General features: G+C 45.7%; 1 protein-coding gene across 1 annotated transcript; it reads left to right on the forward strand.

Annotated features, from left to right (window-relative positions):
- Positions 1-7,529: 7,529 nt before the first annotated feature.
- Positions 7,530-15,553, forward strand: LOC120918640 (tigger transposable element-derived protein 4-like). Its single transcript, XM_040330330.1, has 2 exons — positions 7,530-7,766; positions 13,526-15,553. Exons 1-2 carry the CDS (start codon positions 7,748-7,750, stop codon positions 15,319-15,321), a joined length of 1,815 nt encoding a protein of 604 aa, XP_040186264.1. The 5' UTR covers positions 7,530-7,747; the 3' UTR covers positions 15,322-15,553.
- The last annotated feature ends 709 nt before the right edge of the window (positions 15,554-16,262 follow it).

The raw sequence follows: 16,262 nt of genomic DNA on the forward strand, positions 1-16,262 counted from the left end.
TAACTATTCATTTTGCATTTGATAAGCCACACTGCCCTCTAGTGATAACCAGAAATAGGCATTCATCTATCTGCCTATACACAGATAAAGTGTTATTAAAGTATTTTCAGCTACTTTATAAACAAGTAAGCTTATAATGAAGCTTACCTGTAGGTAGAATAAATATCTTCTAAACGTGCAACGTTTAGGAAATATTCCATAGAGCAAGCAGCCGTGACGACACTGGTGCATGTGCTGTAAAGGAATTGTTAAGAATCGCTACTGCTGTTGAACTAATGTTCTGACAGTGGAAGATTTCCCGCCAACAAAACACACTGGCCCAGATTCAGGTAGAATTGCCCCTTTTTTACGGAGGAGCAGGGCAGCGTTTTTGCCCTGCGCCCCCGCAAATTTCCTGCGCTACCCGCGATTCACGGAGCAGTAGCTCCGTAAATTGCGTGTGCGCTGTGTAAACTTGCCCTGCGTAAGGGCGCCTAATGTAAATGATCCCGTAGGGGGCTGGAATCTTTAAATTAGCGCGCTCCCCGCCCGAGCGTAGAGCGCATGCTCCGTCGGGAAACGTTCCCGACGTGCATTGCGGCAAATGACGTCGCAAGACGTCATTTGCTTCCAAGTGAACGTGAATGGCGTCCAGCGCCATTCACGAATCACTTTACGCAAACGACGTGAAATTCAAATTTCGCGACGCTGGGAACGACGGGTATACTTTAGCATTGGCTGCCCCTACTATTAGAAGGGGCAGCCTTACGCTAAACACGCCGTACGGAAAACACGTAACTTGCGTACGCAGGGCTCGCGCAACATTGTGAATCGTGTTAGTATGCACTTTGCATACTATACACTGAGCACAATGGGAGCGCCCCCTAGCGGCCATCGCAATAATGCAGCCTAAGATATGCGTGCATAAGAGCCTTATGCCACGCAGATTTTAGGCTGCAGGTCGGCGTTACGATGTTTCCTGAATCAGGAGCATTCGTAACGCCGGCGCAAGTAAGCAATTGCGCTGCGTAACTATGGTTACGCAGGCACAATTGCTCTCCTGAATCCGGGCCACTGATACGTTGCTGGCTATAGCCAGTGGCACTGATCACTCATGAAAAAAACAACAGGCTGGTTGTACAGAAGTGGATCAGTATATTGACTTCAGTATAATCAGCCTGCTCAATGCTCATGCATGGATCAAAATTCTGCCAGTTTCTACTGAACCAGCCAAATTTCAATCCATGTATGGCTATCTTTAGGGCTTATCTAATTTGAGTCGTCATCTAAAGAGTGATCTGTGGTGGATCACTTTTTAGAGGGCATTTGATAGGCGGTGAGGACATGTGTTGGCCTATTCCCCACCTGAGACCAAACAAAGTATTTATCATTAAAGTGATATTTATTTAAAGTGAACACACACCAATAAACATACACAGCAACTAGTGAAAACATAAACCACTCCAGCAAACAAGAACAAAAAAAAACTAATGATCTAACTGCTACTATATACAATTTCAAAGGCAACAGGGATGCAAGGGAAGGGGACACGACTGGGTACAAGGGCATGGAACAAGGCAGAGGGGTGCAGGACGGATCAGGACACAGGTCACATGTTCTGCCGCGAACCGGGGGGTGTTCGGCTCATCCCTAAGCCTAACTAACAAAATAGTGGATCTGGAGCTGCTATTACATGAGGAGGACTTAACTTTATGGTAATAACTGAAACTTAGTTTGGACAGCTCACACGATTGGCTGGCCAATATACAGGGTTATTCCTTGTATCGAAAGGGACAGGGAAGGTATAAGAGGGGAGGTGTGTGTCTATATTTAAAAAATGATGGTGGTAGAGAGGAGTGACATTATGTAGAACTTCAAAGAGAAGAAGTAAGTAGGAAATTAATAGTGGGGTATGTTATAGGCCACCCAACATGAAGAGGAGGAGGAGCTGGAACTACTACTCAGTTAGAATTGTCAGGGAGACAGGGAAATTTAATCATAATGGGGGACTACATTTACTCCAATATTGACTGGGCAGAGGGAACAGCTCGCTCATTAACCACTTAAGTACCGCCTAACGCTAATATACGTCGGCAGAATGGCTGCGCGCTCCCGCGAACCAGTCTGGAGCTCCGTGACCACGGCCACGGGACACGCGGACCCAATCGCCGGACTAGAGTCCCGCGATCGGTCCCCCGGAGCTGAAGAACGGGAGAGCCGTGTGTAAACACAACGTTTTCTACCGACTGCGAACAACGTTCTCACTCACGCAATATCCTTATTACACTATTAAATAGCCCACGTGCAGTAACAGCTAATGCGTTTATGGGCAATTAAATAGCACACGTCCACTAACACTGAGTACTATGTTTAGGTGTAAAACTAAACACTATGCAGCAATACAACATGTTAGAGCACTGCATCTAGCACAATCTACTGCTAACAATAGGAATAGCTGATCTAGCTAAGCTATACAGTGTATAAATATATGTACAACGCTAGGATGTATATATATCCTCTACACACTGTAAATTTAACTAAAACTGACTAGCCTTCCTGCTCTATTAGCTATCTATATATCTATCTATCTATCTATCTATCTATCTATCTATCTATCTATCTATCTATCTATCTATCTATCTATCTTTATCTAGTAGAAATGACACTGGGGTAGATACAGGTAGCTACGATATAAGTTACGGCGGCGCAGCGTAGTGTATTTACGCTACGCCTCCGCAACTTACAGGAGCAAGTGCAGTATTCACAAAGCACTTGCTCCGTAAGTCGCGGCGGTTGTAGCGTAAATGGGGCCGGCGTAAGCGCGCGTAATTCAAATGGGAAGGGGGCGTGTTTATGTAATATGTGATGAACTGACTTGATTGACGTATTTACGAACTGCGCATGCGCCGTCCGTTGTACATATCCCCAGTGTGCATTGCTTTCCAAGTATGGCGTAACGATGTATTGGTTTCGACGTGAACGTAATTACGTCCAGCTCTATTCGCGACGACTTATGCAAACAACGTAAATAATTCAAATTTCGAAGCGGGAACGACATCCATACTTTAACATTGGCTGCGCCTCCTAATAGCAGGAGCAGCCTTACACCGAAAAAGCCTTAACGCAAACGGCGTTAAAAAAACGAACGCCGGGCGCACGTACGCTTGTGAATCGCGTATCTAGGAAATTAGCATATTCTACGCCGACAACAACGGAAGCGCCCCCTAGCGCCAAAGTTATATTGCACACAATTCTACGCCGCCGCAATCAAGTTACGTCGGTGGAGGAAGCCTATTTTTTCAGCGAACTGCCTTTGTGAATCGGGCGTAACGCTACGCAGGCGCGGAATTCAAATTACGGCGCGTATCTGGAGATACGCCGCCGCAAAAGGTATGTGGAATCTACCCCACTGTGTCTCTATCTATCTCTCTCTCTCTAACTGTCTGACTGTTCTTTTCTTTAACAAAGCTGGAACAACACTACACGCGGCCGCCTTACAGGCGGCCTTATATAGTGTAGGATGTGTACTAAACCCCCTGAGCCATATTGGCCAAAGCGCCTTGTGATTGGCCAAGCATGCAGGGTCATGGTGCATGCTTGGCAAATCATCAGCGCGCACCGCCGCAGTGAATTATGGGCCGACGCGCGTCACTCGAATTTGGCGCGAACGACCCGTTTTGTTTCGAAATTCGTCGAACGTATGAACAGACGATGTTCGAGTCGAACATACGTTCGAGTCGAACACCAAACTCAACCCTAGTGGAGAAATGTAAAGTAATGCATTTAGGGGCAAAAAAAAATAAATGCTAAATATTCACTAGGTGGAGAACCTCTGGGAGAATAAAGGATGGAGAAGGATCTAGGGGTGCTAATAGATAACAGATTGAGCAACAGCATGCAGTGTCAAGCTGCAGCTGCCAAAGCAGCCAGAATGTTAGCATGCATAAAAAAAAGAATATACTCCAGGGATAAAACTATAATTCTGCCACCTTATAAAACCTCTGGTTAGGCCACCATCTAGAGGTTTCCATCCAGTTCTGGTCAGCAGTCCTCCGAAGGCATGTGCTTGAGCTGGAGAGAGTCCAAAGAAAGGCAACAAAACTAATAAGGGGACTGGAGGACCTCAATTATAAGAACGACTACACAACACAAAATAAACTATTCAGTCCCAGAGAGTGTAAAAGGACATGAGGGCACACAATGAGACTGGAGGAGAAAGCAATAAAAACCATAAACTGCGTAGGGGGTTCCTCACTGTCAAGGCTATAAGGATGTGGAACACTCTCCCGCAATTGGTGGTGGCTGCAGGGAGTATGGATATTTTTAAGAGACTCTTAGGCCCCATACCTCACGACCAAACATGTCTGCTGAAAAACTGGCCCGCCAGGCCAGTTTCAGCAGACATGTTTGGTCGTGTGTGGGCGCGAGCGGGCCGAATTCCAGCAAACATTTGCCCGCCGGGCCTTTTCCCAGCAGACAAAATATTCCTGGACTTGTTTTAAAACAGCCCGCTGGAATTCTGCCCGCTCGGACATGTACGGTCGTCAGTACAGACCTACCGACATGTCCAGGCGCCCGCCGTCCCTCGCATGCGTCGAATGACTTCGACGCATGCGTGGAAGCATTTTAAAGGCGGGCCGCCCACGTCGCCGCGTCATTGTCGCGGCGACACCGCGTCATCGGACGCGGCGACCACCGCGGACACGCCCCGCGTATTGTTTACGCGCGGACTTCTGTACGATGGTGTGTACAACCATCGTACAGAAGCCCTCTGGCAGACATGTATGGTGAAAACGGTCCGACGGACCGCTTTCACCATACATGTTTGTCCGTGTGTACCCGGCCTTAGATGTACATCTTAAAGGGTCACTAAAAGGAATTTTTTTTTTTTTAGCTAAATAGCTTCCTTTACCTTACTGCAGTACTGGTTTCATGTCCTTATTGTTCATTTTTGCTTTGAAGTTGCTGTAATTCTGCTGTGATCTCCCACTTCCTGGTTGTCTTTTTCCTTATAACCATGGTACTGGGAGCTTTTCACGGTGGTCTAAGCTGTCATTACTGTGTGTCTAAAACTTAACAGAACCAATCAGATTCATTTTAAAAACAAAACACTGCCCTGGATTTGTTTGTTTTTGTTCTGTGGGTCTCTTTACTTCACAGAAACATGAAACCAGTTTAAAACCGAAAGTGAAACTAGAGGCACATTATATGATTGAATTTAATCTATTTTTAATCATTTTTAAAAGGAATCAGTTAACGTTTATGTCTCTATACCCTGTAAACAGTCATTTCAGCAAAAACATTTTTTCCTTTAGTGACCCTTTAAAGGACACAACATACAGGGATATGGGAAAACATTATAGACACTGATACACATACACAGGGCCAGTGCAAGGATTTTTGCCAACTCAGACAAAGGTGCATTTTGACGCCCCCCCCCCTCCCCCGGCGCGCACGCACGCATGCACAGGGCACAACACATCAGGGTACAGTGCACATCAGGGTACAGCACACCAGGCCACATCAGGTTAAAGGGCACAGAACATCAGGGCACAGGTCACAGTACATCAGGGCACAGCACATCAGGGCACACGACATTGAGGCACAGCAGACTTGGGGCATATTGGAGCACATTGGGGCACAGCATTTACCTGGCAGCCAGTATGCAGGAAGCATCTGTGATAAGTTCTCTCTCATGTCACGCTGCCCCGGCGGCCTCTCCTCTCTTCTCGTCCATCCCAGATGATGTCACAAGCAAATGAGGATGGATGAGAAGAGAGGAGGGGCCGCCGGGGCAGCATGACATGAGAGAGAATTTATCACACTCACTGCAAGTGTGGCTGCAGCGCTCCCCTCCCTTCCTCCTCCTCTACACTTCACACACAGCAGGCATCTCCCGCTGTGTGTATCGGCGCTTAGTGTGAAAACTTTGGCCGCGCTGTTAGAAAAGTCCCACCCTCCTCCTAGATCAGCTTGTGTGATAGACGCATTGTTCTGCCTATCACACAAGCTGATCTAGGAGGAGGGCGGGACTTTTCTCACAGCGCGGCCAAAGTTAACACACTAAGCTCCAATACACACAGCGGGAGATGCCTGCTGTGTGTAATCCTGGGACTCACAGAGACGAGAGAGACACTGACACAGTGACACTGTCAATTTTCCACCCTGGCGCCGTAAGGCAAGTTCCCATGTTGCCTTGCGCTAGCGCCGGCCCTGCACATACACAGGTTGAACTGTTGTCTTTTTTCAGCCTTACCAACTATGTAACTATGTAGAGTAAAGGGGGCTGAATACAAATGCACGCCACACTTTTCAGATATTTATTTGTAAAAAAAAATGAAAACCATTTATCATTTTCCTTCCACTTATGTGACAATAAAATACATGTACATTTTTGGTTGTAGCATGACAAAATGTGGACAATTTCAAGGGGTATGAATTAGGGCTGTGCAAATTAACTTTTAATTAATCGATTAATCTTTAATTTTTTTGATCGATCAAAATCTTTTTGATCGATTAAAATTCTTTTGTTTGGTACTCACCTCTCCGCCGGCTTCTGGGCCTTCAGGGAGTTCCATCGGAGGTCCAGTAACGTCACAGACACCGGCGGGGCTTGCCGTGTCCATCTGAAGGGCTCCTCTGCTGTGCCTTCATATCTGCATGCCGGCGGGACCTTACTATCTGCCACACGCAAGGGCTGTTACACTTCCCTCTATCACTTCCCTCTATTAACCTGGGATTCTACAACCATCCACTGGGAGTTGTGATAGTTCCTTCACAGGACATCTACATGCCGACGGACTGATGTTAACACCTCCTCATCTGGATTCAGCAGTGATATCGTTGTACACATTTTTATACCAGTATCATACTTGGCTACATGTTTTTATGACTGCTTTTGGTACCGTTTTGGTATTACTCGCACCATTTTTACAGTTTATGTAGCTACATCGATTTTATCTCCAGTGCAATATTTATTTGGTTACCTACTTGAAGACTATAAAAGTTTTAATGCTATTCCCATCGAGCGCTGCCTTTGTGTGTTTTTTGTATCCTGCTATCCATTTTTCCAGTGGTTGGTAGCTGCACTAGAAATCAGCCTGCGAGGAGATCAGCTAAAAGTAATTGGACCTGTATGTGCGTTATAATTAATCGAAATTAGTCGATTAATCGATTTAAAAAAAAAAACGATTAATCGAACACAAAAATTTTGATCAGTAACCGCCCTAGTATGAATACATTTCAAGGCACCGTATATGAGGCCTAAAGCTGTACAGTTTGAAGCTGTTTTGCACAGGCCCCATGATCTGTAGTTTCTCCCCTGCCTGTTTCTGCGCACTAACTGACACACAATACCAACATGTTATTTAGCTCAGCGAAGATCTTTCAGATGTTGAATGCAGCAGTCAGTGCTGAAATTACCGAGTGCTTTTAAATAAAAATTGTTCCCCTGGATATAAATATATATAATCAGGTTTCCAGTCTGTAAGGCGCAGCGACATGAGTCTGGAGGAGGAGTTGGGGGTAATTTAAGGGGGTTTCCATCTTTCTCTTAAATTCATCAGCAGCCGTACAAAGCCACCAGAAAAGTCATGCCATCTTTTAATTCTCCCATAAACACTTGCACAGGAATCTCTTCCGCATACATGCTTGTTTGGGAAGGTTCATTCAACTCCTTGCTACAAATCCAGCCGCTCTGTAAGTGGACCTTGGAAGCCTTTAAAAGGGATTTCTTGCTGCAACAGGGAGGTGATTAAGACGCGGAGACATGTCTTCAGATCAGACGGGTAGGTGTAAGCAATTGTGCGTCTGTCTTCCCCAAAATGGATAAATGATGAAAATATGTGCCAGTAAGTGGAGAATGGCAATTGTGCTAAAACGTTTCATATTTTATGGTCGCTTTAGGGGCTACTCAATGACAGAGTACAAAGAGAGAGGCTATGCTGTCAGTTACATCAGCCAATTTAAACTCAGCTTTTAGCAAGTAATGGAGAACTCTATAGTCACATAGGGCCAGATTCAGGTACAATTGCGGCGGCGCAATGTAACCCGTTTACATTACACCGCCGCAAGTTTTCAGTGTAAGTGCCTGATCCACAAAGCACTTACCTGCAAACTTGCGGCAGTGTATCGTAAACACGTCCGGCGCAAGCCCGCCCAATTCAAATGGGGCGTGTACCATTTAAATTAGGCGCGCTCCCGCGCCGGATGTTCTGCGCATGCTCCGTTCGCAATTTTCCCGACGTGCTTTGCGCGAAATTACGGTGGCGCAACGTGTTTGTGAATCGCGACGTATGTAACGTACTTACGCTGGAGAAAAAAAAAATTCAAAATCGACGCGGGAACGACGGCCATACATTAACATGGTGGAGTAATTTTACACCATGTTAATAGCACACTTAACTTTGCGACGGGAAAAAAAGACTTGCGCCGACGTAACGAACGCGAAAACCTTTGTGGATCGCTGTAACTGCTAATTTGCATACCCGACGCTGGTTTACGACGCAAACTCCCCCCAGCGGCGGCCGAGGTACTGCATCCTAAGATCCGACGGTGTAAGTCAATTACACCTGTCGGATCTAAGGGCTATCTATGCGGAACTGATTCTATGAATCAGCAGCATAGATACGACAAGAGATACGACGGTGTATCAGGAGATACGCCGTCGTATCTATTCTGTGAATCTGGCCCATAGTTATGGGGAATAAATAAATACATCCATCAAATCCAACAAAATTATCTTCAACTAATTCAGAGAAGGAAAAAGTGTGGTGGCTCTACTTTGCTGTATTAGGGAAAATTATTTCCTGAACCCCCTAATAGCAGTCCTCCTTCACTTACCTCATCCTTTGATTTTGCTTTTAAATGTTCTTATTTTTTCTCACTTCCTGTTCTTCTGTCTGTAACTCCACACAGTAATGCAAGGCTTTCTCCCTGGTGTGGAGTGTCGTGCTCGCCCCCTCCCTTGGACTACAGGAGAGTCAGGATGCCCACTAACACACAGCTCCTGTCTCTATCTGCAACTGAGGGAGCGTCCTGACTCTCTGTAGTCCAAGGGAGGGGCCGAGTACGACACTCCACACCAGGGAGAAAGACTTGCATTACTGTGTGTAGTTACAGACAGAAGAACAGGAAGTGAGGATTTCTCAGAAGAAATAAGGACATTTAAAAGCAAAATGGAAGGATGAGGTAAGTGAAGGAGGACTGCACTAAGGTAAAGGAAGCTATTTAGGAAAAACATTTTTACCTTTACAACCCCTTTAATAGCATTAAATGTATTAAAATGCATCTCTGACATTCCTCTCCTTTTTAAAGTGGAGTTCCACCCAAATTTACAACTGTATCTTATCGCATTCAGTAAATTGCATATATATTGCAATGTCACTCCAATAACTTTTTTTCTGTTTAAATACCTTAATATTTATGTCTTAAGTGTTGCTTCCGATCTATCGCTCCCACGGGTGTTGACGTGTATCCTGCATTCCCCGGCGCCGCACTGTCTCATGGGTGCTAAGTGTAATACTTCCCAAGAGTCCGTGTGGAACGCCACCCAGCGAAATCGTGCATGATATGGAAACGGGAAGATGACGCGTGACGCCGGTCATGTGACGAGGGCGTAGCTATTGTATTCATTGCCATCACAACGGGGTGGGAACTCTCGACGATGCTGCCTGTTGTATTGGCGCGCCGTCAACACTGAGAATGCGCGGGATCGAGCGGCGAATGCATCCAGGAAATGAGTGCCTGTGGGTTTCACATGCCCACAAGCAAAATAGAAACTGCCCTATGCCAATTATATAAGTTATTCTTTCTAAATAAAACGGACAGCGGATGATTTTGAAAACCAAAACAGTATTCATCTGCAATGGGGAAAATAATTGAATGGAAGAAAAAACAAATGGCCGTGGGACCTCCGCTTTAAGCTAGAAAACTACTTAGAACTCCCAAACATTATATATTTTTTTAAGCAGAAGCCCCAGAGATGGGTTTTGCATGTTTTTATGATATTTTGTTTTAAAACAATTTTTGGGGGAAAAAATACACTTTGATGAATTGTAATGCACAAAAACACAATATTCAGCCCAACAAAACCAACGAAAATTCCCAGCTCACCCACCAGCCAGCCTGATACCAGCCAAATTCTCCTGTCTAACAATTTAGTTAACACAGCTGCGGAGCCACTCCATGGTGGTACCCCAGCATTATCTGCAGTCCTAACTTTGTAAATTTGAGGGAGCCTCCATAGTAGAAGAACATGAAGTTTAATAGACAGTGGCGTCACTAGTGTTGGTGTCACCCGGTGCGGTAAAACATGGTGTCACCCCCCCTCTGTCTAGGCTGCCCAGCACCAAGCAGGCAGCGCACGGGGCACACCCCAAACCAGACCCTGTAAATTATAGTATAGGGCAGTATAGTGGCAGGTTAGGGTAGTATAGAGTTGTATAGTGGCAGGTTGGTGTAGTGGGGTGGTATAGGACAGGTTAAGGTGGTATAGGACAGGTTAAGGTGGTATAGGGCATGTTGGGGTGATATAGGGTAGTTTGGGGTGGTATAGGGCAAGTTAGGGTTGCATAGGGCAGGTTGGGGTGGTATAGGGCAAGTTAGAGTGGTACAGGGCAGGTTGGGGTGGTATAGTGCAAGTTAGGGTGGCATAGGGCAAGTTGGGATGGCATGGGAAAGGTTGGGGTGGTACAGGGCAAGTTAGGGTGGCATTGGGCAGGTTGGGGGGTATAGGGCAAGTTATGGTGGCATAGGGCAGATTGGGGTGGTGCAGGGCAAGTTAGGGTGGCACAGGGCAAGTTGGGGTGGCATGGGAAAGTTTGGGGTGGTACAGGGCAGGCTGGGGTGGTACAGGGCAGGCTGTGGTGGCACAGTGCAGGCTGGGTGGTACAGGGCAGGCTGGGGTGGTACAGGGCTGTTTGGGGGGGTACAGGGCAGGCTGGGGTGGTATAGGGCTGTTTGGGGTGGTACAGGGCAGGCTTGGGTGGTACAGGGCAGGCTGGGTGGTACAGGGCAGGCTGGGGTGGCACAGAGCAGGCTGGGGTGGTACAGGGCAGGCTGGGATTGCACAGGGCAGGCTGGGCATGTCAGCTAAAAAATAAATAAATAAAATAAAAAACGGGATGGTGTCACCCCTCTAGCGGGTGTCACCCGGTGCGGACCGCACCCCCCTAGCAACGCCTTTGTTAATAAATAGAGGGCAGGTAAGCCAGGAGGGAGCTCACCCCTCCTTAAAGGTACAGGGGCACACTGGACACCCAGGTGGGCAGTGCATCCCCTCATGAATATTACATCAGTGCAAACAACTGGCCACTGCCTGCACTGGACACCTTTGCTGCCATTGTGCTATGTGCTGGGTGTCCAGTGTGCCACTGTGCTTGTAAGGAGGGGTGGGATCCCTCCAGGCTCACCTGCCCTCTATCTATCCATTAGAATGCATGTCGTTCTACTATGGAGGCTCTTATAAATGTACAGAGTTAGGACTGCAGATAATACTGGGGTGCAGTGGAGTGGCTTTGCAGCTTACACATGCATTTGCAAATGTGTGCTAACTAAACCCCTGTATTTAACACAAATTGTTAGACAGGATAATTTGGTTGGTAGCAGGCTGGCTGGTGAGCTGGGAATTTTCTTTGGTTTTGTTTGACATGCGTCACCCTTCCAAGGGCTCCTTGCTGCGAAGGCCAGTTATAGTTGGGGGCAGTGGGCAGTTGTTTGTACTGATACAATATAATGCCCAATTGTTTGGTAAAATATGAAAAATCATGCATTGCAGAGTAAATAGATACCTAACATGTCACTCTTTAAAATTGCGTACGCCCTTGTAACAGCGCCAAACTACGGTACGTGGAAATCTCTGATGCTTTCAAAGCCTGTACAGGTTACCAATTTAGAGCTACACAGGAGGTCTGGCACTAAAATCATTGCTCTCACTCTGACGTTTGCAATGATACCTCACATGTGTGGTGCAAAAACCGTTTATTTATGCACGTGCGTTTGCATTTGCGTGTGACCACAGGGTGACAGAGCGCTTTAAATGTTGTTCTTTAATATTGATCAACTTTATTGCTATCACAAGTGATGAACAACATGTCTTGTGATAGCATGGGTCATGACAGGTCCTCTTTATGGAGAGATCTGGGGTCTATATCTCCTCTGGCCTCCAAAGCATCTGATCCAATATCAGCTCTCTTGTGTGAGCAGAGTCTTTTTAGGTTCGGACTCCCCAGGTCTTGGTGTGCATTCGTGTGTGGGTAGTGTAGGGACAGGTTAATGTCTGTTAGGGACAGTATTAACAGCAGGGAAAGGTTTCAGACAAGAAGGAAAAGCTTAGGGTTTGCAATCTCTTGGACATCTTCCCGTTTGGGTACGAGATTGCCAGGCAGCATTCTGCCCCTCCAGGCAGATGCTGTCAGTTCGACTGATACCTGCTCCGTTACATGCTGTTGGAATTCATAAGTGCTCCCTGTTGGGTCCTCTCACCCTGGGTTTATTGTGCTTTTTAGATTTGCAAAAGTGTTCGCAAACTGAACCCAGGCAGATTTGCTTATCCTGAATTCCAATGCATGCATAAAGCTGCAGTGGGGTTAGAGAGGTGGTTCTGCTTGGACCACTATACACAATGGGCTAGATTCAGGCACAGTTACGCCGGGGTATCAGTAGATACGCCTTCGTAACTCTGAATCTACGCCGCTGTAAATTTAAGCGTATTCTGGAAACCAGATACGCTTAAATTAGGCTAAGATATGAGCGGCGTAAGTCTTCTATGCCGTCGTATCTTAGGTTGCATATTTACGCTGGCCGCTAGGTGGCGCTTCCGTTGAGATCGGTGTAGAATATGCAAATGACTAGATACACCGATTCACGAACGTACGTGCGCTCGCCGCAATTAGTTACGCCGTTTATACTAGAGATACGCCGACGTAAAGATAAAGCTGCTCCCTAGGTGGCGCAGCCCATGCAAGGTATGGGCCTCGGAACAGGCCTATCTTTTTACGTCATTTGCGTAAGTCGTACGGGAATCGGGCTTGACGTAATTTACGTTCACTTCGAAACGGCGTACTTTGGAGCAATGCACACTGGTATATGTCCACGGACGGCGCATGCGATGTTCATAAAAAACGTCAATCACGCCGGGTCACTAGACATTTACATAAAACACGCCCCCCTCATCCTCATTTGAATTAGGCACGCCGGGCCCATTTACGATACGCCGCCGTAACTTAGGAGGCAAGTGCTTTGTGAATACAGCACTTGCCTCTCTAAATTGCGGCGGCGTAGCGTAAATAACATACGCTACGTCCGCATAAACTTACGTCCCCCTACCTGAATCTAGCCCATAGTATGCAGTAGTCAGGAAAATTCAGAAGAGCAGGATACAGACAACTACAGATGTTTAGAGAGCAAGGGAGCCAGCTGCAAAGTTGAACCCCAGGATGATTATAACACTGGCTCACTAGGTAGGATGTGTCTTCTTTGTTAGCTAAGATGTAAAGTTTTAATGTTTGACTTATTACGTATTTTTTTAATACTATTTTTATTCTAGTGAAGGACACCCGTAATCATTTGCCAACATGCAAAAAGAGACGGGACTCTACTCTGGCAGAAAAAGTGAAAATCCTGGAACTTCTACAGCAGCCCAAAGCCTCTCAATCATCAGTGGCTAGAAATATGGGTCTATCACAGTCTACCATTAGTAGAGTAATGAAGAAGAGAGACGAGATATTGGAGCGTTGGAACCAGAATGAGAATCCAAGCAGAAAACGAAACCGACCTTTTAAGCATGCCAAAGTAGACGAAGCTCTGCTAGAATGGCTTTTGTTTGCCAAGGCCAATAAGCTACCCATTTCTGGACCTATTCTTATGAGGCAGGCAGAGGTCATTGCCAAGCAGATTGGTTGCCCACAGTTCAAGCCTTCCAATGGATGGTTGTGGCGATGGAAAGAGAGATATCGACTGTTCTACAGAGGAGATCTTCTACTAGGCGACAAAAGACATGGTGGTGGGATTATTGAAAGTAGATATGTTAAAATCCTACCAAAACCTACATCAATTATCAAAATGGAGTCAAACAGTGTAGTGGATAAAAGATATTCCAGTTGCCATTTAACATCAGTAAGACATGTTCAAAGAGAACGAGATGTTCACATGCAGTTGGAACACTATGGCCAATGTGCCCAAGGCAATTCTTTAAGCAAGCCTGTGCTTCTTGCTCGAATTTCCAAAGATTACCATTTGGAAGATATTTTTTGTGCTGTAGGGTCTTCTTTTCAATTCAGACTCATGTCAAGACCAGGGAAGACCTTAAAGCCAAAGGAGTCCCTCTGCATCTGGTTCTGTTGCAACACAGATGGAACAGAAAAGCTTAAATTGTTAGTTACTCACAATCTTTCACCAAGATCCTTGGGAACGCACTATCTTTCTCCTGTATCCCTGAAGGCCAGTGAAAATGGTTATTTGACTGATAAACTGCTTATTGAGTGGCTTCTAAACTGGGATGCCAAACTTGCTAAACAGGAAAGAAAAATTTTACTGGCATTTACTACCCACAATGCTGGACCAAAAGTGAAACTCCAAAACATCTCACTTTGCATTTTCCCGAAGGAAAATCCTTTATCAGGCCATCATTTTGGAGAAGAGTTGGTAAATGAGTTCAATATGTTCTACAGACAGTTTCTTCTTGAGAGACTGAAAGAAGACACAAACATTGGTGTGAGACCTGAGATATCCCTACTTCAAAAAATGAGTGAGATTACCCTTGTAGAGGCTAGTTATACCATGAACAAGGCATGGTTAAGGGTAACACCCCATACTATAAAATCCAGTTTTCAGAAGCAAGAAGTTATCCAAACTCTTTGTTCAAACAAAAATGATCCACCAGAGGCAAGACCTCATAAGGTTATATCTTTCCCAATTTCACAAGAGAGCAACAGTAATGTTGTCAATTCTGCCGTATTAACTACAGGTCAGGTATCTTACAGGACAATCACTATTAAAGAGGAGAATGATGATGAGCATGAAAACCTTGAATATGAATCCACATGTACTGGTCTACTGTCTCCAAACCAAAAAGCACAAGTTGCCTTTTCAACCAGTGGTGGTAAGCCCAAACTAACAAGTTTAAAGCCACATCCAAAGGTTATTGATAGAAAAGGAGACTCCACATTTCCCATCAAAACCGAAGACAAAAGGCAGTGCGTCAATGTTCAGGAGATCAGACAAGCTTGTGACGTGATTCAGTGTTTTTTGTCAAGCGAAAAACAAGACATGAGCATTTTTTGTGCACTGCAAAACCAAATTGAGACATGTTTGGCAAACTCAAATAGTAAGAAAAACATTTAATAACATGATAAGGAACTCCTTGTTTAAGCAGAGAAGGAGTGTTGGACCATTAATGAGCCACCAGTGGGAAATGTAAGAAGGTCTATAGAAAACAGGAAGCACTGGCAATAGAACCTACAACTACACTGTATGAGATGAAACTCTAACTTTGTAAAAGTTGTTTGTGTTTGCACATGTACTAAGATCTAGAGTGAAATTAAAAGTGCATGGGGTATATAAAAAAAGAGGGCAATATTAATCTATTAGCACACTAGCACACCTTTCATTATCAATCACAGGTGACCTTGTAATGCCAGATTTTATCTAGTTGGTCATCTGCTATGGAGCTTCTCAGTGATAAAAACAGAATCAGCAAAAGTGATCCATCCAGGTGTCACCTAGCTATTGCTCGGGGCTGGGTTTATACTTTGGCCACTGCATATTCTTGACTGTGATGGGTAGTGTCATATGATTAAGCAAGGACTTTTGCTAGGTGCATCCTTCACTGTAGCATGGGCACCCCTGGGAACTGCCAAGGGGCCCCCAGGTGCATGGTGACACCGTGATAATCTTGCATTACATCATACTTGCCAACTGTTCCGGATTTGCTGGGTCAGACACGTTTTTTACAAAGCTGTCCCGGGATTGCCGTGTCCCAGGCAGCGTCCTGGAATCTGTGCTGCAGGGACAGCAGCAGCCAATCACTAGACTAAATCTACAATCGGAATGACATCTTCCCCTGCAACTTTCCACCCACAGTTTTTGGTGCTCTTCATGCGCTTTGCAGGAGTTAAGGAAGAACGCCCAAGGTGGAGCATGTTCCCACTGCTGCTGCTTGTGTGGGTGGGAGGAGTATTGCTCCAATCACATGTGTTAAATAGGACAGGACTGCCGGTGGGGATCGGAGCCTCAGTGAATTACTTTGCCCACGGGCCCATAATGCTATTAAGACGACCCTGACC

Source organism: Rana temporaria, chromosome 12, assembly GCF_905171775.1.
Source record: "Rana temporaria chromosome 12, aRanTem1.1, whole genome shotgun sequence".
NCBI lineage: Eukaryota > Metazoa > Chordata > Amphibia > Anura > Ranidae > Rana > Rana temporaria.